This window comes from Fusarium subglutinans (genome assembly GCF_013396075.1).
Source record: "Fusarium subglutinans strain NRRL 66333 chromosome Unknown NRRL66333_c0000045, whole genome shotgun sequence".
NCBI classification, from domain to species: domain Eukaryota; kingdom Fungi; phylum Ascomycota; class Sordariomycetes; order Hypocreales; family Nectriaceae; genus Fusarium; species Fusarium subglutinans.
The window spans coordinates 290,902-312,470 of NW_023502108.1; the positions used below are offsets into that span (position 1 = coordinate 290,902).

Here is a 21,569-nt window from a genome sequence, read left to right on the forward strand (position 1 = left end):
ATTACCGTAGAATAAATTAACATCAAGACTCACAAAGCTACGATTCACCCTGAACAATCCTCGACTACGCCTCCCAGAACCCCCTATCCCCCACAGTCAGCCAAACCAGGGTAGCCCTTGGGCTCAGCTATCTAGAATTGCCAAATATATGGTGCAACGAGAACATCAGCCGGAGACAAGAGGTAAATCCAATTAATGCACTAACTGAAAAGTTGACAACTAACCGCCTAGAAAAAGAACCGACCCTTCTTCATCCAGGGCTTTGACAGCCCAGTTTAGGTATCCATTGAGTACCTGGCTTAATTCGTTGGCATATTTAGTAGCTTGTTGATACACTGCTTGAAAGATATCATTACAGGATCATGATCCTTTATCTAGAAATTTTATAACTCTGTATCCCAGTTTGTTTCCTGGGTTATGGGATTACTATGATATCCCAACTCTCAACTCTTGGTGGATACTTCTTCAGCGATCAATAGCGATGGTAAAATAAACATTTGTACTTAAGATGGCAGGTTCCATAAGTACTTCAAGCAAGATATCACCGATATGTGTGTTCTGTTAAAAGTTTGGGTCCTCGTCCTCCCGGGCCCCCAGAAAAGTGCAACTAAGCCCGGCAATATCATCACCATATGCTCCTGTTCAACCTTCCAGGCCCTTCACGAGCGATCGAACAATATTTCCGGGCCAACGGTGGTCGCTGGAGAAGGAGGGAAACTCGATCAAGAACGTGACAATACCAATGAACAAAACGTACGTCACCCAGTTGATCCCGACGAGGTCATCGAAGAAAATATCGGACTCTAATATAGGATATCAAAATAAACTTAATAAAAGGTATCCTAAACTTGTGCTAATTTCCTAAGACCTTTTGTTATTTAGGGTCAAGATCCTGAGTTTTCTTTCCTCCCCTGGCTTGATTCAAGAAGGCACAGTAGTCTCCTTATCGTAAATCGCCAGCAAGGATCAATATCCCTGATATTCGAAAAAGGTTGGTGACAAGAGCATTGCACTATTCACTGCAGTTCTCCTCTCGCCTAAGCAATATCATAGAGGCTCGATTAGCTTTCAACGGCCGAGGGCACTTCTGATCAAGCCTTGAATATCTTCTCGAACTTCTGGATATCCGGCACGACTCCGCGGCCTTGATAGGAAATACTGGATCAAGTTGTGTATCTTATCAGTTGCAGATGAGGCATGTGATATCCTAGTGTCTGAGCACCTGGGGTCATGATTAGAGCAGATAGAACAATTATTTGGGTTGATCTCCGTCATAATTGTTTAACATGCACAGAATGAGACTCGCTGTTGACTATTCTTTAACTCACAACAAGCTGGCTCTAATTGCCTCGTTGAAAAGCTTCGTTTGATCTTGGACCTAGAGTCCTGATAGATAAGGAGAGGCATAACAGATAAACACCCTGACCACCCTCTCTTGCATTGCCCCTAATCGTGCTAGATAACGGAGAGTTCATCCCCTTGTCACCCCGGATTTCTCCCCCACGCGGCGTGTAACTCGACCTCCGTGGCGATAATCTTGGCAAGTCTTTGATTCCGGGGTAGTTAATGTAGCAATTCTCGTCCTCGTGTGATTCTTGCCATGCGATCTAAACTTCACCAAGAAAGCATAGAGAAACCACGGATGATAACCATTTACAAAGCAAGTCTCTCGAGAACAAACATAACCCCACGCGCTCTTACATGGGAGCCACGTCTAACGGTACGAAGGGCGGATACGCGGGGGTAGTAAGTGGTGTTGCCATGATATACTGTTAAACCTTGTTATGACAAACCAGCATCTTGATGTAAGGGGGCAGATAAACATAGTGGTGTTATGCATGACGAGGTGGTCGTTTATTAATCTATTAGTCCCGGCTCTAAGGCAATCCCGTATAAGAAGCAGCTGAGTTCCCCGTTTCATTTCAGCCCCGTCGAGGCAGCCATCCCTCTTCCATGCTCACTTTGTATACTATCGTTCTATCGACACGCACGCTTTTGCCAACTCGTTGTTGGATGTGCGTCTTACTGGAGAGTACTCAGAAATTTGAGCAGAGCCTTTGTCATTTAGATTGATGGTGGCCTTCAAACACAAGACTTCCAACTAGTCAGGTGGTATCAGGTCTCAGTCTTACCGAGTTGCACGAGCATCGGCTACCTTACAGATAAATGCTACGTTCAACGCACATCACAAGCTAAAGACACAACAAAATTGAGGCAAAGGTAATTCGTTACTTTTATTTCATCCATTGATAAGTCATAATAAAATCGTTTAGGTTCCTAGACCAAACCTACGCCGGTAGAGACGCCTCTCCAAAAACACAACTCCTGCCGAAATGCAATACCGCGTCGCCAGGTCTGCTCCGTTCCGTAATCGCCTCAGGATTGGGCCTCTAGATTCCGATGAACTAACTCTCCTTTTTCAACCCCTTTCCTGCTTTTGATGTCGTATTTTAGCCAAGATCCAGACGCCATGGGTTTCCATTATGCTAACCACTCTTCCTCGTCCCGCTTGCGACCTTTTATGACAAGGCCGTCGTCATTATCGTCGTCGCTATCATCGTCACCGTCGTGGATTCTCAGTTGCTCGACGTGGGTTGCTGTATTGTGCACCTCCTCATCGTCACTCGCATCATCGTCCAGCATCCATGTGAGACCATTTGCTTCCTCTTCTATGGGGAACATCTCACGTGCGTATTCTTCGATGCCTCTAGGGCCTTCCCACAACTCCAAGGCTTCGCTTGGGCAACTGACTTCGACCTTGGGGTCGCCGAAGTAAGGCGGTTGCTTTCGAGGATCTTTCTGATTCGGGTCGAACAGTTTCTCCAGACCGACGAGCTGTTCCCGGTAGCCCTCAGGGATTCGAACCTTGATTTCAATGGGACCTCGCACATAGCGCACAGGACGGCCAACTCCTTTAGAGAATAGTCGACACACCTCCTTGGGTGTCAGGTATTCATATGCAAGTGCAATGCGCTCTCCGTTCCATTTGCTTGGTCCATCCTTGAAGATTTGCAGGACCGCGGGACCAACATCATGCTCGGCATCTAACCAGGGTAGCTTAGCGTCAGGATGGAAAGGTGCTTGCCATTTGAACGAGCCGTCTTTTTGCAAATCCATGCAGAAAAGGGGGTACTGAAGGGAGGTAAAGTTGTTGTTGTAAATACCAGTGTACACAAAAGTGGCTGGTATTCTGAGTTTGCGCACATATTGCTCGACCTCATGCTTGGCAGCCCAGAGGGGTAATGAGGGCCATTCGGGGTTGTAAGCACCATGATCGGGCATGGACGAGTACACGTAGTGTTGAATTCCCGCGCGCTTAGCGGCGTCGGCTAGGGCCTTTCCGATTTGAATCTCGTCGCCGTAAAAAGTTGTATTTATGAAGGCGAGTTGTGCGCCGCGGAACAGACTTGCGATCAAGTCGTAGTTGACGCCGACACCGGCCAGTGGGCCGTGCTTGGTAACATCACGGTTTGCTTCAGAGGGCTGATGTCTTGTGTAGAGCTCGCCAACAAATACGGTAACATTAGGATTCCCCGAGACTTCAGCAGCGACGACACCGTCGAGATTTCTCAACTGAGCGCGCACATGATAACCAACGGCAGTGGCGACGCGAATGAAAGACGCAGCTTGTCGCCCGCTGGCGTTGATGACAGCGATGGTCTTGTCCGGGTTTGACATGAGCCTCTTGTAAGGACGGAAAGTTAAAGAATTGTTCCTTGAATTTGCGAGCGGAGAAGAATCGGAATAAGAAGATCTGGAGTGCTTGTGCTGCTTGTAAAAAACAGCAGGTTGAGCCTGAGCCTGGACCTGGTCGCCGGGTATTCGAATGGGGATGCTGGCGGTCATGGACCCGTTTAGTTGAGCGGGCATGCTATAGGAGTGCGCTGATGCACTCTCTGTGTGAGCGGGAAGAAAAAGAAAATATCACGTCGCTATCGGAACTTGACTCGAGGGCTGAAGCCACCGGCCACGGAGCGGAGACAGAAAGACCTTTATTAGCCGGGTCGGAACAGAGCCAGAGCCGGTATTATGTCGGGGGTGGTCCACGGGATGCCGGTTTGGGAGGCAAAACGAGATATGACCACCAAGTGAAAGGTAACGTTGAAAGGTACAGGCGATGGTCTGTACGTAAAAACTCAGGTGTGGTGGTGGATCAGAGGGTAAGCCAATGCAGGTGCGGAAGCCAAACCACCAGCAGACAGCAGGGTATTAGGTATTTGTGGTGGTCTGCTTGTCTGCTCGAAGCTGAGGAGGGAGAAGTATGAGATCGTGAGAAAAGTCAAGAAGAGAGAGAGAAGAGGGGGAGGAAAATATAGAGAAACCCAGACAGGACACAACAAAGCGACTGTCGACTAGTAAACTCGAAACCCCAGTAAAAGAAATAAAAAAGAGGTCACGATGCTCCGTCGCGGCGTTTGCGCCAGGCCAGGCTTGCGCTCAGCGTGCAGTGCAGTGTGCGCGCCCCAGTTCCTAGGTGGATTTAAATAGGTAAGGCAATGGTAATCCAACAAACAACCCTGACCCAATATGCGATTGTGGGTGAAGGTGGAATTGGAAAAGGTTCTAGCGTGGTGCCTTCAGGGTCCTGTAAGCGACGACGCAGCTTCAAAGGGTTCGAATGCGTGCGTAGCGAAGAGAGCCGAGAACTCAGATGATGAAGTCAAATTGAGATGGGTTGAGTCGAGAGGACGGATGATTCGACTTGCAGCTGTAACAAGGGGTTCCGTTGCACCGGTCAAGGTCGATCTCCTGCAAGAGATATATGGTCAAGTCGTCGTTCACGAATAGACACGAGAGCTGGGCTCTGCACAAGTATAAGATAGGTCGGCTGCTGCGAGCGACTTCGGTCGGTGTGTTAGTAAGGCAGCGTAGCAAACCCAAGCAGGAGCAGAACCTATACCTATGTAAGGTATTCAAATGTAGGTATGGATGGTATGGGTGGTGTCGGTTTATGGCGTGCGGTTGCAGGTTGATAGCGAGGGGGTGTATGCGACATCACAACCAAGGTGTAGAGATAGCGCCGAGTCCTTGAAACTAACCTCACACTCACACTCAGTCGGTGGGTACAGGTATGGATATCACTGAACGAAGCCACACACGAGGACCCTCGTGGGTACGATCTGGGGCCGACACCAAAAATATGATGGCGTCGATGAAGTCCAAATAGGTGGTAGCTGGAGAGGGCCAAGACAAAAGCTGCACGTAGCTCGAAAAGAATGAAGGGATCAAGAACAACCTTGACGATGAATGAGGGGTCTAGGCTAAGCTGACCACTTAATTATTAACTTGTACGGGAAAATCTACCCTCGACTTTTAATTAAGTATTAGTTCAAGCTTGGCGGCAAGTATACGCTACAAGTTCAGTTTGTCTGAGTGACGATTAACCCCGTGGCATAAGGCAGCGAATGAGATTGTTTGCCTGCTTCCTTATCATTTCATCCTGCGGGTATTTAACTTTGTCTCATCCAAAGACGGTTCCTGATTTGGCGGGGTATCGCAATAACAGCAACACTCAAGAGCTTACACAAATAGGGTGTCAGGGCTGACTATACGTGCAGAAGCGCAGTAGAACAGGATGGAAAGAATGGGGAAATGGGGAACAAGATTCAAGATTGCGGGTTAGAAACTGGGGATGGATGCTCGCCAACTTGGCTTGTTCGATAATAGGAAGCTAGAGGGAGCAAGAGGATAGAGGGGGAGCACCAGGCGATAACGAAGACCGGTTCATCGTCACAATGGGAAAGTAAATTGACCAGAAGTTCCATAACCACACCCGGACCCGGCAAGCAGAAACCGACTCGACCGACTGATAAGAGAATCGAAAAGAAACGCCATCTTTAATTCAACGTCACTACAGAAGTACCCTGCACTGTCAAGGTACCTTTGTGGATGGTTCGACTCAAGCCAAGACACAGGTATCATGGCATGACGGGAGTACATTAACGGTTGCCCTTTTTGTCCATTAGGATTTCGGTCAGCAAGTCACCTGTCTCGCCTTGCCTCTCCTCTAACCTTGTTGAACCTAGACGGAACCACTCCGAATCTTCTTATCAGTACTTCTACCAAGTACCTTTCCGGATGAAACGGGTTTAACTCTTGACCGTCCTTTTGAATGAAGAGATTTTCCTCCCTTATTACTCAGGACAGGGCAAGATACGAAAGATAAAGAGACCTGATGTTGCCTTTTCGACCCCAGGTGACGCCTACAGGCGCCCCTGCACCAGGGCTGCACTCCCATGGTAGTTGGACGCAGCTATTCAGTGGGCCATTTACAGACGTCAAAACAGACCACCCAAGTACAAGTTACCTTACCCTCGTGATGATGGTGGAAATAATGGTTTCCGGGAATCCAGAGGCGTTACGTTAACTCACCACCCAATATGAAAGCTTGAGCCAATGCCGGACGCGCACGGCAACAGGGTCACCAAGGGTAAGAAATTTCAAATCGGCCGGCTACGCCTTGGAAAAGCTTCTGGAGCCGTCAAGGTGGATAGCGGATCGGCCAAGATGGTCAAGCTTGGACCAATCGGGGCAAAAACTGATTGCTCGTGGTATGAGCCTCCTTGTTTCCAGGCTATCGCTATCAATCTTACACCACGAGCCACGAGCTGACCTCTCGAGAGCCTGCTGGATGTCGTTAAAAGGCCAAGGTTTGGACGCAATACCACCGAAACTCGTGTTCCCATTTGCCCCTCCGGCAATACCATCGAAGGCCTCATTTCACTCACACCTGGCTGTGAATAAGCTCATCTTCTCTTCGGTCTCTCACGTCGTAATTGTTAAATACTTCAAACAAGACCATCTCTTGGACTAAACCCAGCACAGATTGAAAGTCCGGGGATGGCCAATCACACCAAGATCAGTTCAAGCTTGTCTCTGAATCGGCGATCCAGGGCGCTGCTTATCGCCCAGAACTCACTGATGTATTGATATCTCCAGGTCGGTGTCTCGGAGTCAACTGACAAGGAAGCTTATTTAGCGCCCCATGTTTGTATCAGCCATGAAGTCAGCCTACTGTCGGATAGGTGTAGGTTAATATTTCCCTGCATAATAAGTGAGTAGGGGACTCGACTCGTGAGCGGCCGATCTGGGCAACATCTTGGCAGCTCTTGCATATCTGTCGTCGACTTGAAATGTCATTTTAACCATGAAGGTGTCGGTGTCCAACAAGGAATTCCAGGTCCAGGTCCAACAACCAAACCAGACAAATGCAGTGCCACCCATGTCATGACAAGAGAGACAATTTGACAAACGACGGGGATGCTCCAGGTTCCAGATTGCGGAATCGGCCATACCCCAACACCATCATTCGCCAATAGGCGCCGGTCCTCATTCCCATTACATAGCTTTTACTCGATTCCATCTACAACGTTGATGTCGGGACATATAGATAGAGAATTAGAGTAATTTGCTTTCTCCCTTTCGGTTCATTTTAGCCTGATGAATGCATCACAAGACCACGGCTGGTCCGTCCCTTGATGTTGACCTGGTCTAGTACCTATTTGCTAAATCAACCCCTCATCATCACCCAACAGTACGGCGCAGATTAAGCAGGCAAGTCCATCATGGAATTGACCTCTCCATTTTTGGCTTCTGCGGCGCAGTGATTACCCCACGATTGGCACATATGGCGCGATACTACCTCCTCCACACTATCACCAACCCAATATCAGGTCGGAGAGGGGAGCTGATGTCTGGTGTACCTCATCACTCCTCCTCATTTCATGATGGTGACTGCATTGCAGCCGAGACATACTGGCATGATTTGGTCGAAGAGAAAGATGGTCTAGCTAATGCTCTCTGTCTGGGCAAGGAATAGGTTGCCGCGCGAGCTGAAGTATCAGGCTCCCATACCGTATTGGACAGGTCACTTCAATTGCACTGACTTCAGCTTGTCGCCAACAGGCCGAGCTTTGATAGGGCAGGCGCTTATTAGTTATCAGTCCCAGCAATATTATCCGTAAATGGCAGTTGTTTTCCACTTCGGAATACACCTATCTAATCTATCGACTTACAAACATTCCCTCGATTTCTCAACCTCTTCTCAACCTCTTTTCTACCCTTCTTCCACCCTCACAATCATGAACGATCAAACCACACCATTGCCAAGCCCATCAAGACCACCCTGAGGCTCTGCCCGTGATCAACCTTATTAGAGTAATAAGCAATCTAAGCGGGCAGTCGGTCGTACCAACCAGCAGAGGAACAGTATACCGGTGCTACTGAGAGGCCAACAAACGATCCACGACTTTACCTGCCCTCTTCGAACGAAACAGATCTTCGCATCCCCGCGGGAGCGAACCAACTAGGAACGCACGCTCCCGCTACTAAATTGAGGTTCGGGTCCAGGTCATGATCCAGGTCTAGGTCTCTTTCTCCTTTGGAACTGGATACCCAGTTGGCCGGCGGCCAGACATTTGGTGGTATTCAACCCCGAAAAGACAAAGACCAGGGCAGAAAGCTGCCCACGATAGAAGTGGAGGTGGTTGAAGAAGTGCCGAAGTAGCGTTCAAATTAGGTAAAAGTATCCAGGCAGTACCACGACTCTCCAGTCAAAAATTTTCAACCCGAATCCATTTCTCATCAACTTGACAACACGTCTAACATCAAGCTGCCTATTTGTTCGTGCAACTGATAGCGGCGTCGTGGGATGGCGATGAAGCCCTTGTTGGTCAGCAGACTCGCAAACGAAATGAAATGGAACGGAACGGAACGATCTTCTGCTATGCTATGCTTTTCGAGAGCTCTCCATCGTGGCGGATAACTTCCCCTAGTGTGTGGAACTGCCATGGCTATTGCTATGGCAGAAGCACTGTTGACTTGGCTTGTAGTGGGCTCTGCAGTCTCTTGACATATTGAATGCGTGAAGCCTTCTTCAGAGTTCCTTGGGGTATTTTTACTTTATTCAATACAAATCTCACTCATGTTATTCATCGTTCGCCAGTCTAGAAGACGGTCGAAACAATCCATGGCTAGGACTTCACGCTGCTAACAATGATTGACGCTGCTCTTGTACGACTTTGATTTGCATGAATACCTTTCGGTCCTCCAGGGTGAACCGGCTCAGGGGTGGTTTGCCGGTCACCTGCTCAATACACGGCGTATGGACCCGGGCGTCATGCTCTAGAACCGTGATTTTGTTCTAGAAGGTTCAAATTGCGAATTGGCGGTCTATCAAACGCAATCACACGACCTGATCACTGGATATTGTTTTCAATATTGGATTGCGCTGCAAGCCGACATTCTCGAACGTATAGTATACTTCGGCCAGAGTTCCGTATTGTTTGTATGGTGTTGTGCAAGTTTATGTTGTGTCGACGGATTGGATCCCGACGCCGCAATTGATATGACCATCTCCGCGGAGCACGCAGCGCCACTAATTTCATCAACCAATTCCCCGGATCGACGTCATACATCCCTGTAATCACCATGATCCTTTGGATTGGGTTCAGCTGTTATCATATCGTGTATTGACATGCTTATCGGTGGGTGTTTCAAGGCGAACACGTCAGCCATTTCGCAATATTGGTGATACTGTCACAATGATGATCTTGTGCCAACTGCTCAATCACCAAATACTGCGGCAATATCGCGTGTTGGTAAAAAGAAGAAACAAAGGCCAAGCTTGAGGAGTCTGAATCCTCTACCGCCTCGATGAGCTTCATCCAAATCATCATCTAAATGCTCTACGGGGATTGCTAGCTAGTCCCCCGGATCTCGTTTCCCCAGAAAGCGGACCTAGCTCGGAATGTTGTGTATGCATTGCATGGCCCAGTGGTTGTAACAGTTCGTGAGGGCCACACCACCCTTTCGTTTGTTGAAGCGGTGACATACCCGGAGGACGATCTGTCTCAAGCGTTATCAGCATTCTCATCTTGTTATCTGACTCAACAAGTTATCAACGAGGTACGATAAGCTGTCGTGGTCAACACCTGGTTTCAGATTGTCAATATAATTGATTCTAGTATAACCGTAACTACACTTCTAAGGACGTTGCTTGATCGTCCTCAAGTGGATTCAGGATGACCTGGAATCCAGATTCCTGAACCCATGATATCCATTTGTTCTAACGGCGGTGCCCTCTCTATCCACGTCTGACCAGTGTCTTCGTTGCGTCCAGCATCGTGACTGTGAGCCAGCGAAATGTCGAGGTATCGCTGCCGAGATTGTTAGTTTGCCAAATGCACAGCTTTCATGATAACGACCACGACGCAACTTACCCAATCCATGTTGCTAGCTGCAGTATCCATCCAAGCCGGATCAAACTGAAGACCTTCCGTCCCCATATTCGCAAAGTTCATGCTAGTTCCTGCATCTCCTGCCAGATTGAGATCCAGGGGTGTCTGGTCTGATGTAGATCCCGTCGATGACCCTATCCTTGTAAGCATATCTCTTATCTATCATATTCCTTGGGACGTCTTACCCAACCCCAGACTCGAGAGCAGTGCCGGATCACCTCCGATCGACCCCAGTGTGCTAGGGTCTACAGATGGAGCCCCAAGCGAAGAGTATTCGTTATCACCACTGGCACTGGGAACAGCTTGTTCAAGGGCACTTGCTGGCTCTTCAACTGAAGCTCCGAGCTTAGCCAACATTGTAGCCAGTGTATCTGCTGTTTTCTTGACTTCCACTGCGTCTCGTGACACATCTGCCCAAATGAGCCAAGACCTCTTGATCATACAAATTAATTCATCTTTAGTTGGTGTTGGTGCACTCTGCGACATCCAGTCATAGTCACTTCCAACTTCTGAATAGTTTTCATTTTTGACGACGAGGTAAAGGACCATTGCGGCCATGAGAAAGTCATGAACCGCGAGGGACGAGACAAACCAACCATGCTGGCTCAATACGTGACCTGGCTTGCAAGCTTCCCAGATAATGTGTTGATAATTGAGCAGCGACAAAGCACCCTCTAGACACTGCCTGCGTGAGTAATCATGCTCACGTTGCGGAATTGCCTCTGCGAGATACCGACGATGCAATACAATACGGCATTTGTTGTATAGAGCTGTCAACCCAAAACGTTGTATGAGCAGAACGGGCGGATCACCAACACACTCATCTAGTGGCCGTACCATCATGAAAGATGGGACACTCTTCCAGGTCTCGTACAGCAAGTTGTCGAGCTTGGCGACCTCAGCATAACTTGGCGGTGTCAGAGCATGAGCTTGTCTCGCGATCTGTCCAAATACTCGAAGAATCTGTGTCTTATGGATCGGGTATGTCATAGAGGTCCAGTCTGTAGGTGGTCGACTAAGCGGCAATTCCGTCGAATCCTCATCAAAGTCATGGTCGTCTAGATTTCGTGGTACTGCCGTGTCAGTTTCTATACCTTGTAGCATGCTCGGGAGGCCCATGTGGAAAGAAACGAGAAGTTCGACTTGAATGGCCATGTTCCACATGCGCCTCCGCATCTCGCCCTCATAAGGTGAGATGTTCGCCAGCTTACTTGGGTCTCTATGAAGACCCATCTTGAGCATCAGACGGATGCATACGCCTGAGAGTACGTAGCAGTTCATTTGAGCTGCACGGTTGAAGAGGAAAGATGACTCAACGTAGAGCAAGAACGCTGGGAGCGTCGCCGAGGATGGTTGTGTATATTTGCCCCAGACGAGAGCCCATCCGGCACAAGCCTTGTAGTGACGGATCCGGTCCTGGGCTGGGAGAGGAGAGTCACCCGTGAGCTCACTTGAGTTTATAAAGTTATTGAAAAAGACGCCAAGACTGAGCATCATGAATAATTGCGCTATCCAATGCAATGATGCTTCGTTAGGGTCTTGCCAGAACTTAGAATACTGCCTGGTGAAAACTGGCCGGTGAACAATATCTGGCAATTGTTAGTAAAAGCATTGGGTGTTTAGAGGGACATACTGACGTTGCGAAGGACTCATTGACGCAAAGTAACGCGAAAGAAGTCTATCTGCGACCATTCTGTCCGGTAGGCGACTAAGTAGCTCCTCGCGGTTCCTTGGTCCAGCTCTTGTGTTCAACATGACTTCTGTTGGATCAATCTCGTCGTCTAGGATTTGATCCTCTCCCGCTTCTTCAGGCTGCTCAAAGTAGTCTTTTAAGTCCTCAATCTAACTCACTGTTAGTCCCGGCTCCATATAATCATCACAGACTCATCTATGAATACGTACATCTTCCAGCATTGCCATACAATGCGTTGCGCCAACGTAGGTTGCCCCTTTCTTGCTGTGCACGACATGGCCTTGGACGTCCGGTCCTGTAGCAGTACCATTCGCCAATCCTGCACCGGCTCCGGTACCTGCTTGGGTTCCTGGGACTGCACCTTCAGAGTCCATCATCTCCCGCACCATGCCCTCGAGACGCTTCAAACGTGCGGACATGCCTTTGGCAGGGCGTTTCCGTTCAGGTTTTGGGGCATAAGTACACTGAGATGCGCGTCCCTTTTTGGAGCATTGCCCACATGGTTGCTCTCTGTCACATTTCAACTTTGAGTTTCGACATGGCGCACATGAAAGAAGAACGCGTGAGCGCTTCTGACGGACTTCTGATGTTGATGACTGATCATTATCATTTGGGCTGGAATCCATCTCCATCAGATAACGCGCTGGTGTGGGAGCTTCCCAAAGGTCGAGGGACGATTCAATTGTCAACAATACCAGACAGTGTGTATTATTGACTTTACATAAGTCGTTTTCGACGGTTTAATACGGATATTTAAAAGTGAATGCGTACCTTAAGATGGATGTCAGATGCCACAGTAATATACCTGGTCAGATACTGATGAACATCCAATCACATATCACCAAAGGATTCACGGCCACTTATTTCCGGGGAACACTGTATGAGTTCAACCCCGATCGTTGGGCTGGACGAGTTAAATAAATACTCAACTAACTCGACCCTGAAACAAAAAAAAAGCGCAGCCCATGTGAAGAACATGAGCCATCCAATTGAATATGTAGTAGCTTGCCCTTCTGCTATGAAAGAGGGTGAATACCCGCTGAATTTTGTACCTAGCTACCTTACCCTAGAACATCGCATAATGACCCTTTCAAATAGTAACCAGGCTCAACGACATTAGTGCTGGCCAGAACCAAGCTATGTGATGCGTCGTAAACTCGTGAATGCAAATTCTCCATTCCCAAACAACAAAAGAACACCTAGGAGTCAGGCGCACCTGGCAACCTCTCTATCACGTACTTGGCCCTTGCCACACTCATGATTGGCACACCAGGAATCTTTCGTAGCCGTTGCTTGAGCGCCTTATCATTTGTCCCCACGATATAGATTCTGGATTTCTGCACCCTGTCGACTAAACAGTCGTCTGCATAGGTGCCCTTGTGGTCGCATTCAAGCCGTGTCCATCGTTCGTCCCTTGCAACTCTTAGGGCCAGTCGATACTTAGGTCCGAGCTTCTCAAGTTCGCTCATCTAAGAGTGGAAATACCTGTTAGTCGCGGTCCGAAGGATTCAAGCTTGGAGCTGGAGGCTTACCACACAGGATGTGATGATAGGGTTACACTTCGCATAGAGGCAATCCATCATGGAGTCGAGAAGAGAGAGCTTCCGCTGCACCGAGTGACTGAGAAAGTTGGTATCCACGAGGACGTTGTAGGGAGGAACGAGAGCTGTGTTGTGTTGAAAGAACATGTTGCTTGGCATCTGAGGCGCTTCTCGAATAAGCTCGCCGTTGATGGTCTTCTTTTCCTTTTCCTTCTGAGCGAGCTCAGCCTTGAGTTTGTTTTCCTTTAGTCTGGCATCGCGACGACCAATGAGTCGCTTCACCTGTTGCGTATTGTGGTCAGCATTTGAGGTGCTTGATGTTTGCGTGCCCCATCTTCATCGTTGGATATCTTGAAATTTGGGCAACTTTTTGCGCTGCTTATCGATAAGGATGCATACCTCTGCGAACTTGCGAGTCTTTTTCTGAACACCCATGGCTGCTTGATCGTTTGTGAAGCTTTGAAATTGAGGTTGCTGTTATTTTCGTGGGCTTTCAGCTGTGTTTTCGTCGTGAATCGTCCAGAAACTGTGGAACTCAAGATACTGTTGGTGATATGTTCGCTGTTTGATAGACTCAAAAAAGTTATCGCACTGACAAGATTTTGCCATAGAAAGTAGAAAGCGGTGGCATGAGTGGGGCACTACCTTGGCTCCAGGTTCTAGCGCACGGGCCGTCAGCTCGACGCGTCTGTATTCTCCCAGTCGCGTAAAGTGATTGACATACCATTTCAGGCTTCAGTTGTAGTGTAGGATCGACGATTTCACCACAACAGCATACCCAAAATGTCTTCCCAAAAACCCGAAGAACGTGGCGAATCGTCGAACTCTGCCTCAAAGGCCGCTCTCAAAGCTTCTTCCAATGGGACCACAAATTATGAACTTCCCTGGTATGCCCTACATGCCCCTTGAAGAATTGCTCACTGATTGTTCCTAGGGTAGAAAAGTATCGACCAGTGTTCCTCGACGATGTCGTCGGCAACACAGAAACGATTGAAAGACTAAAGATCATTGCGAGAGAAGGCAACATGCCCCATGTAATCATCTCGGGTATGCCTGGTATTGGAAAGACCACCAGTGTTCTATGTCTGGCCAGGCAACTTTTAGGTGAATCGTACAAGGAAGCGGTCTTGGAGCTCAATGCGAGTGACGAGCGAGGTACTAGGGATCCTCTGATATGATGACCACCTCACTGACACGCCTAGGCATTGATGTTGTCCGAAACAGAATCAAGGGCTTCGCCCAAAAGAAGGTCACTCTGCCTGCGGGGCGCCATAAACTTGTTATTCTCGATGAAGCCGACAGCATGACTTCGGGTGCTCAGCAAGCCCTTAGACGAACTATGGAGATCTACTCCAACACTACACGATTCGCTTTTGCCTGCAACCAGTCCAATAAGATCATCGAACCCCTCCAATCACGATGCGCCATCCTACGATACGCTAAGTTAACGGATGCCCAAGTCGTAAAGCGACTTATGCAAATTATTGAGGCGGAAAAGGTCGAATACAGTGATGATGGACTTGCAGCCTTGGTTTTCAGCGCCGAGGGAGATATGCGACAAGCTATCAACAACCTTCAATCTACCTTTGCCGGTTTTGGATTCGTCTCAGGAGACAATGTCTTCAAGGTTGTCGACTCGCCTCATCCAATCAAGGTGCAGGCGATGCTGAAGGCTTGCTATGAAGGCAATGTTGATTCCGCACTGGAAACACTCCGAGAACTTTGGGATCTAGGTTATTCAAGCCACGACATTATTAGCACTATGTTCAAGGTTACGAAAACAATCCCTACGTTGAGCGAACATGCAAAGCTGGAGTTCATCAAAGAGATTGGCTTTACACATATGAAGGTTCTTGAAGGTGTGCAGACACTACTCCAGCTCAGCGGATGCGTCGTTCGGCTATGCAAAATCAACATGGATCCCAAGCGATTTCGGGTATAGAATATGGAGATGAATCTAGACATGGGTACATCATTGGCGTTGGAGTTGGTATTCGACTGAGAAAGCGAAAGAAAGATGCTAAAGTAATGTGATTTACACAGACGACTCGATGGCCATCTCTAATGTGACATGTGTACGCCGTTATACCCCAAGCAGTTACAGTCAAGACTTTTCAATGAGAGATTGACATCATAGGGACTCTGTTTCCGTGCCAGAGGTGATCACTTGCCATCACCTTTGATGAACTCTTCCTCATACCGTTCCCATTTAGCCCTGTCTCCCATCAACCGCCGCTGCATTCTCACTCGGTGCTCGTATGCTCTGAGCCGTGAGTCTGCCTCGATCATGGCCCCAGGCACCATGCCGCACATTTGTAAATATCTTGAAAAGGTCAGTACCATAATGGATCAGCTGTGAGAATGAGCCCTACACTTTGAATTGAATCGTCATGGATCGATACAACGGCGACCAGATATACCCGGCAGCACCCAACACTGCGGCACCTATTCCCCACTTGACTGCACCTGCAACACCTCCTCTGGCAGCTTCCCAAGCAGCATCATTGGCTTCCTCGCTCTGCATAGCATCGTGAGCACGCATGATGATGGTTTGATCTTGTCTTTGTGATGTTGATACCTCAGGACCCAGACTCCAGAACTCAGTATTTTAGAGGTCCCCGGAGCCAATTGATGAGTGAATACAATAAAAAGTTTTACAGCAATATCAGACGATATGTTCGTGAGCTTGGAGATCCCGAAGCCCGGTCACTTCCGCTTCCATGACACACGCTTCATCAAGTGTGGCGCGAGCTCCTACTAGCCACACCTAGGGCCATGAATCTCGGCGGAACATCGGCCCCGATCTGGCGCCCCGCTATAGCGGATTGTTCATTTATCGGAATTTTTCCAAGCTGTTACTTTCTCTCCTTCCACACTCTTCCAAAGACAAAGAACGAAGATGACACGCAAGCAATAACCATGAGCCCCTGGTTGCCTGGTTTCGCAGATTCCCATATTTCTTCTCTTTCTACATAAAACGTCTGCTGAACTTTCACTTGTTTTCTTTTTCTTCCTTGTGCAGAAAAAGTACTCTTAACTCAGCTATCGTTGACTTGCTACTACTACCGTCGCCGCATTGAGCAAAGTTGCCCACTATGGCTGACAATGTGATGGCCGCCTACTGGGCCCTGCCACCCGTTTCTCGGTAAGTCGCTCATGTTCAGTTGTGTTCTCGATAGCACTCGCTAACTATGTCAGGAATCTGATTACTGCTACAGTGTTGACCTCCATTGGTTGCATCGTAGGGCTACTACCAGCCACGCGTCTCATATATCACCCATCCTATCTTTGGATGTTTCCACCTCAAATCTGGCGACTCGTAACATGTTTCTTCGTCGAAATGCAGCCGATCAACTTGCTCTTCAACTCGTTCTTTCTGTATCGCTATAGCGTTCAGCTGGAGATGGGAAACCCACGTTTCCCACGCAAGGTCGATCTTGTGTTCTACATATTATTTGTCTGCACCGTAATTCTGGTAAGCCTGCGTCTACACACCCGTGCTTTGCTACTCTCCCATGTGTTTCTTTCAAAACCCCCCTCATATATCTGCCCGGATAGTGCTTTGCCTCTTCAGCTATCACGGTTCCTGGAAATGAGGAAGATCACCCCTGCACTTCGGATCACCCATCATTCGCATTTCCGGGTTGGTCTGCGGTGCAGGCATGGTGGGATGTCTATATGGATGGCTCGTGTGATCCTCAATTCACTCGAGTGGTTTTTTAGCTCCCTACATTTTTATACCATAGCAATAAAACATCAAACACGTACCCGTATATCATGCCTGTACTGAGGTTAACGACGTCGCTAGATGATCGACTACCTTGCCGGACTGACGAGCTTCTTGTATATGAACGGCCTCATTCTTGCCATGGTTTACACCACTACTCAAGACCAGCGCGGCCAGAAAACACAGTATCTCGTTCTTACCATCCCCGCCCAGGCTCTGCCAATCTGCATGATCGTTGTCACCGCGCTCATGGCAGGACCACAGAAGGCATTGGTTGAAATTGAGGGTCTACTCGCCGCCCATCTGTTCGATTTTCTCACAAGAATTTGGCCTGAGTTTGGGAACGGCCCTCGACTTTTGAGAACCCCTGCCTGGCTTGAGCGTCTTGTGCAAACACCAAGAATCTCTGCCAGAGGTTTCGGTACCGCTGTCCGACCTGAGAATTCACCGTCTTCCGGACGTAGCACTGGTGCTAACACAGGCCCTTTGCCAGACTCGTGGCGGTCTCGTGGCCCAGGCCAGCGACTGGGCTAAAACAAGCTCAGATCCAGTCATCACTTGCAGTGTGTACATCAAGATAGAATAATGATTATCGTTATGAACTCCTGTCCCCATTATCTGTGTCGCACTGATCTAGAGGGCGTTCTGCCCGGATATATTAACTAAATAACTCCATACTCCCAAGCTTACGATCCCCGACCAAATCTGGTTTTACCATCTCATCCATAAACGCGGCTGCTGCCGCTCAACAGAGGAGAGACATTGGCCTCTCGCCTCTTGAGGTATTCATCACTGAAGCCAATGGGAATCTCGTGGGATAATATTTGTCCTCCTCCCAAGGGTTTGTCCTGGAACCTGGGATCCAAAACAGCAAGTGGCTTGGATATCCTTAATTCACGTGTTGGGTCATTATCAACCGCGGAAATCGGTGTCGCTTCCAGCAAGTTGAGTTGAGGTGGTGCTTTTTTCTTGGGGATTGTGAGCTTTGGGAGCGAAGGGAATGCGAAATTCGGTAGCTTGGACTTCTGTGCCTCGAATGAGGATGTTGGTCCCAATGCTGGTTGTGCTGGCGGGTTGACAGGAAGCAACGGCTGCGGAGCAGGAGAAGGGTTACGGCTACCGGCCAGAGAAGTTGTCACGCTCCCAGAAGGGGTCTCTCCCGCGCTTTGAGAGTCAGTGCTGGTGCCACCAGCGGCAGTGAGATAAGTCTGGAGAGCATAGGAGTCAGGAATGTTTGTCTTCGCATTACGAAGTCCTGATGGTGGTGGTATTTTGGGGTCAGGCAGGCGACTGACTACCCGAGGAATGTATGCAGGGTGCGTAGGAAGAGCGCCGTTGGGTGCGTTACTCTTCGAATGAGGTGCGTAGTGGTAGGTAACGGGCGTCTCGGAGTTCCCTGTACCATTTCCAAGGCCATCGTAATACTCTGCATTAGACATGTTTCTAGAATGCCCCCCAAGTCGTGCAGCATTACTCATAGTTGAGAGAGGTCGTGCCGGGTAGTCGGTAAAATATGAAGCCTTCTGAATGCCATACATGGCGTGATCGTTCATTGGGGCATCTGGAGGCGGTGATCCGATCTTTATTCCTGCTCCGTGGCGTTTCCGGGTTCGGCGACAGTATATACATAGAAGACAGACCGCGCCAGCGAAAGCGAGTCCACATCCAACCGCGATCCCGACGATGGTGCCGGTGGTCATGGAACCTACGGGAGCACCGTCATCACCTGGCAATGTTTCATTGGTATTGGGATCAGTGATGTTGATTAGTGAAGACGAGAAGATTGTGCCACTGAGACCGAGTTTATCGCCAGCCTCGGGCTCTTGGATACAGCCAGCTTTCAAAGCCACCAGAACTGAAGGAGCATTAGTGATCGAAGAGTAATCAAAGTAGAGGATGTGACACACAATTTGCAAGATACTGTTGGTTCGATGTTGTCTCGAGGCAGCCGAGACACTCCTTGTAGCTGGAGCTTTTAATGATTGAATCTTCAGCTTCGCAATAATCGAATTGATTATCTGGGTTTGTCTTGAGTAGGGATGTCTTCATGGCGTTTTCGAGTGATCCACAGGAACTTTGGATGTTGCATGGGGAATTAACCGTTCCTGATTCCACGGCATCGGGATAAGAGTAAAGGCAAACGTCAAAGGCATATCGCACGTTATCTGGAAAAGAGAACTATTAGTAAAAAGGATGGATTGAGAAGAGTTCTGTATTATGACTTACACAAGAACCAGAAGACATCACTTTCCTTTTTCCAGGTGGTCTCGCTTTTCTGGAGACAGTTCAGACAATTTTTGAATCGGATACCATTCCCTGATGACGAGTATTCTCCATCTTCACAAACGATGTCTGATGGGTTTGTTGCGGAGCCAGTAAATTCGGAAGAAGTTGAATTGGAACCATCTGAGCATAAAGCAGCACATTGGGAGTCGGGTGTGAAATAGAGGGCTTGAGCGGAGGACGTAAGTAGGAATATGATGGGAGCATTGAGGCCAAAGCGTAAGGAAGCCATATTCGATTCGAGCCGTGGGATCTCGGCGGAGAGGATATGAAATCGAGATGTTGGACGGGGTTGGAAGTTCAAGAAGAGCTACTCAACATGGTAGGCTAGGTTAAAGGCCCCGGTAGCTTAGTGATCGTTTGAGGTCAAACACAAGCTTTTGGTGTTTATGGTGATTAGATTAATCGTCGATCAAACCGCATTTGCATTGGAATAAATTGCTGGACAACAGGCCCAAGGAAACAGATCGAGGTTATGACCACGCTCTTGAAACGAATATGTGGGTGCAGTGACTGTTTTATTCCAGCTAGAGTTGTAATATGCAGCCCTGCAACTCCAAGTAAGCTGCAGACATACATCTTCTATCTTGGGAACTTTAGTAACCTTGGTAAAGTCGATAAAGTATGGTTTGTTAACTGTTAGGGCGTAATATCTAGTAAAGATAATAGTGGACCATAACTCGAACTACCTAGGACAAAGTGTCGCTAAGATTAATGGAGGTGCAGATTGTGTGTTGGCCGTAAATAGAACGGCCCATGTCGAAACATCAGGTTCCAGCCAATCGTTGTAGTGAACGTCGAGATATACTAGCAGAAAAGCCTACGGAATGACCCAATCATGAGGTCCAGGATGCATTCGCGGCGGTTAAAGACGACGCTACCTAAGTTACCCAAAAACGCCACCCACAAATCAACTTGTCAAGAATGGCTCTGCAGACGCCGGCCACCTCTGCGACCTGCCTCTCCATCCAGCCTTCAAGGCTCGAAAGCTTGGAAGCTGAATGACTTTCAAGATCAGCCTTGGTGGTTGTCAGCATGTACAGATTGCTGAAGACAGTTTTTAATGGTTGACAGGGACTTGGAGTAACGCGCCCTGCAGTTACTCTCGAGGCACGAGTTTAAGTTGCCTGCCACATCCATAACATCAAGTATTAAGCTCTTTCAAAGATCAATGAGCCCAGTCCAATTCCATCTATCTCTGCTTGTTCACATTCCACTCCATTCAGCTCGGTTATTTTAGTACACAAGGAAGCGACGCGGTAGACGCCTTCGTTACCGCGAGCGCGCCTAGTCTCACGATTCGACCGGCCCCGGATGGCTTCCTTGGCGCCAGGCGACCAAACGAGACTAGGGGAGGATTGTGATAGTGATTCAAGTTGCATATTATGTCCAATGGGTTTTTAGAGGGTGCGGCAAGGATATTGATTCCTCGATTGAAGCGCCAGTGGCTGGTCATCTTTATTCACATCGTTCGATTCTTACATACGTTGAAGAAGGAGTGTAACCTCTCAAGCCAATTAATTCTTAGCTCGTTCCCTCGAGTTTGTTCTGGGTATATCCAAGATGAAGATGAAACGAGAGGATAAAGCGGAAAGAGAGCGAGTTATCTTAATAGCTGGTCTTATTTGCTACAGCGCTTCCTGGTCGGCTCTGGTGCTCCGTTGCTGAAAGAATATATATAGTGGCCTCGGTCTTTCGATCATTCCTACCACGTCAAGGACAACAGAGCAAGTAGTACGTGATAGGAAGAGAGCATTCAGGCTTGGTACCCAGATAAATTAAGTGCCTTTGCTTCCCTAAACAGCCTACCCTATAAACTCGAAGTACTTCTTATAGTTTAGTAACCCAAGTGTTGATCATCTATGTTATTCCTTAACCTGTATTCTTTATACTACATTGCCTTAGGGCCTAATTTAATCTATTACTAATCTATATAGCTAGCTTTAGTTTACTAATATCTATAGTTTTTTATTAATACTAAAACCTTTATTTTCTAATTTACCTTTTTACCTTTTTTATTCTTTTTATTTCTTTTTCTTTTTTTTTATATTATAATTACTTTTAATTTTTATAATATAATATTTATA

General features: G+C 48.1%; 6 protein-coding genes across 6 annotated transcripts; 2 read left to right on the forward strand and 4 right to left on the reverse strand.

The window, feature by feature from the left end:
- Positions 1-2,481: 2,481 nt before the first annotated feature.
- Positions 2,482-3,870, reverse strand: FSUBG_5040 (nitrogen metabolic regulation; the record flags this gene model as incomplete). The annotated part of the gene is made up of 1 exon (XM_036683095.1): positions 2,482-3,870. One exon carries the CDS (start codon positions 3,868-3,870, stop codon positions 2,482-2,484), a length of 1,389 nt encoding a protein of 462 aa, XP_036539519.1.
- Positions 3,871-10,007: 6,137 nt separating this feature from the next.
- FSUBG_5041 (uncharacterized protein) lies at positions 10,008-13,907 on the reverse strand (the record flags this gene model as incomplete). Its single annotated transcript, XM_036683096.1, has 9 exons — positions 10,008-10,157; positions 10,221-10,372; positions 10,424-11,827; positions 11,876-12,080; positions 12,141-12,441; positions 12,997-13,068; positions 13,171-13,400; positions 13,464-13,754; positions 13,872-13,907. The coding sequence occupies 9 exons, from the start codon at positions 13,905-13,907 to the stop codon at positions 10,008-10,010; spliced, it is 2,841 nt and encodes a 946-aa protein (XP_036539520.1).
- Positions 13,908-14,255: 348 nt separating this feature from the next.
- On the forward strand, positions 14,256-15,414 carry FSUBG_5042 (replication factor C subunit 4; the record flags this gene model as incomplete). Its single annotated transcript, XM_036683097.1, has 3 exons — positions 14,256-14,359; positions 14,407-14,627; positions 14,675-15,414. 3 exons carry the CDS (start codon positions 14,256-14,258, stop codon positions 15,412-15,414), a joined length of 1,065 nt encoding a protein of 354 aa, XP_036539521.1.
- A 221-nt stretch (positions 15,415-15,635) lies between these two features.
- FSUBG_5043 (imidazoleglycerol-phosphate dehydratase) lies at positions 15,636-16,014 on the reverse strand (the record flags this gene model as incomplete). The annotated part of the gene is made up of 2 exons (XM_036683098.1): positions 15,636-15,795; positions 15,893-16,014. The coding sequence occupies 2 exons, from the start codon at positions 16,012-16,014 to the stop codon at positions 15,636-15,638; spliced, it is 282 nt and encodes a 93-aa protein (XP_036539522.1).
- A 553-nt stretch (positions 16,015-16,567) lies between these two features.
- Positions 16,568-17,733, forward strand: FSUBG_5044 (F-LANa; the record flags this gene model as incomplete). Its single annotated transcript, XM_036683099.1, has 3 exons — positions 16,568-16,617; positions 16,671-16,947; positions 17,281-17,733. 3 exons carry the CDS (start codon positions 16,568-16,570, stop codon positions 17,731-17,733), a joined length of 780 nt encoding a protein of 259 aa, XP_036539523.1.
- Positions 17,734-17,918: 185 nt separating this feature from the next.
- Positions 17,919-19,714, reverse strand: FSUBG_5045 (exo-alpha-sialidase neuraminidase; the record flags this gene model as incomplete). Its single annotated transcript, XM_036683100.1, has 3 exons — positions 17,919-19,054; positions 19,107-19,364; positions 19,426-19,714. The coding sequence occupies 3 exons, from the start codon at positions 19,712-19,714 to the stop codon at positions 17,919-17,921; spliced, it is 1,683 nt and encodes a 560-aa protein (XP_036539524.1).
- Positions 19,715-21,569: the final 1,855 nt, after the last annotated feature.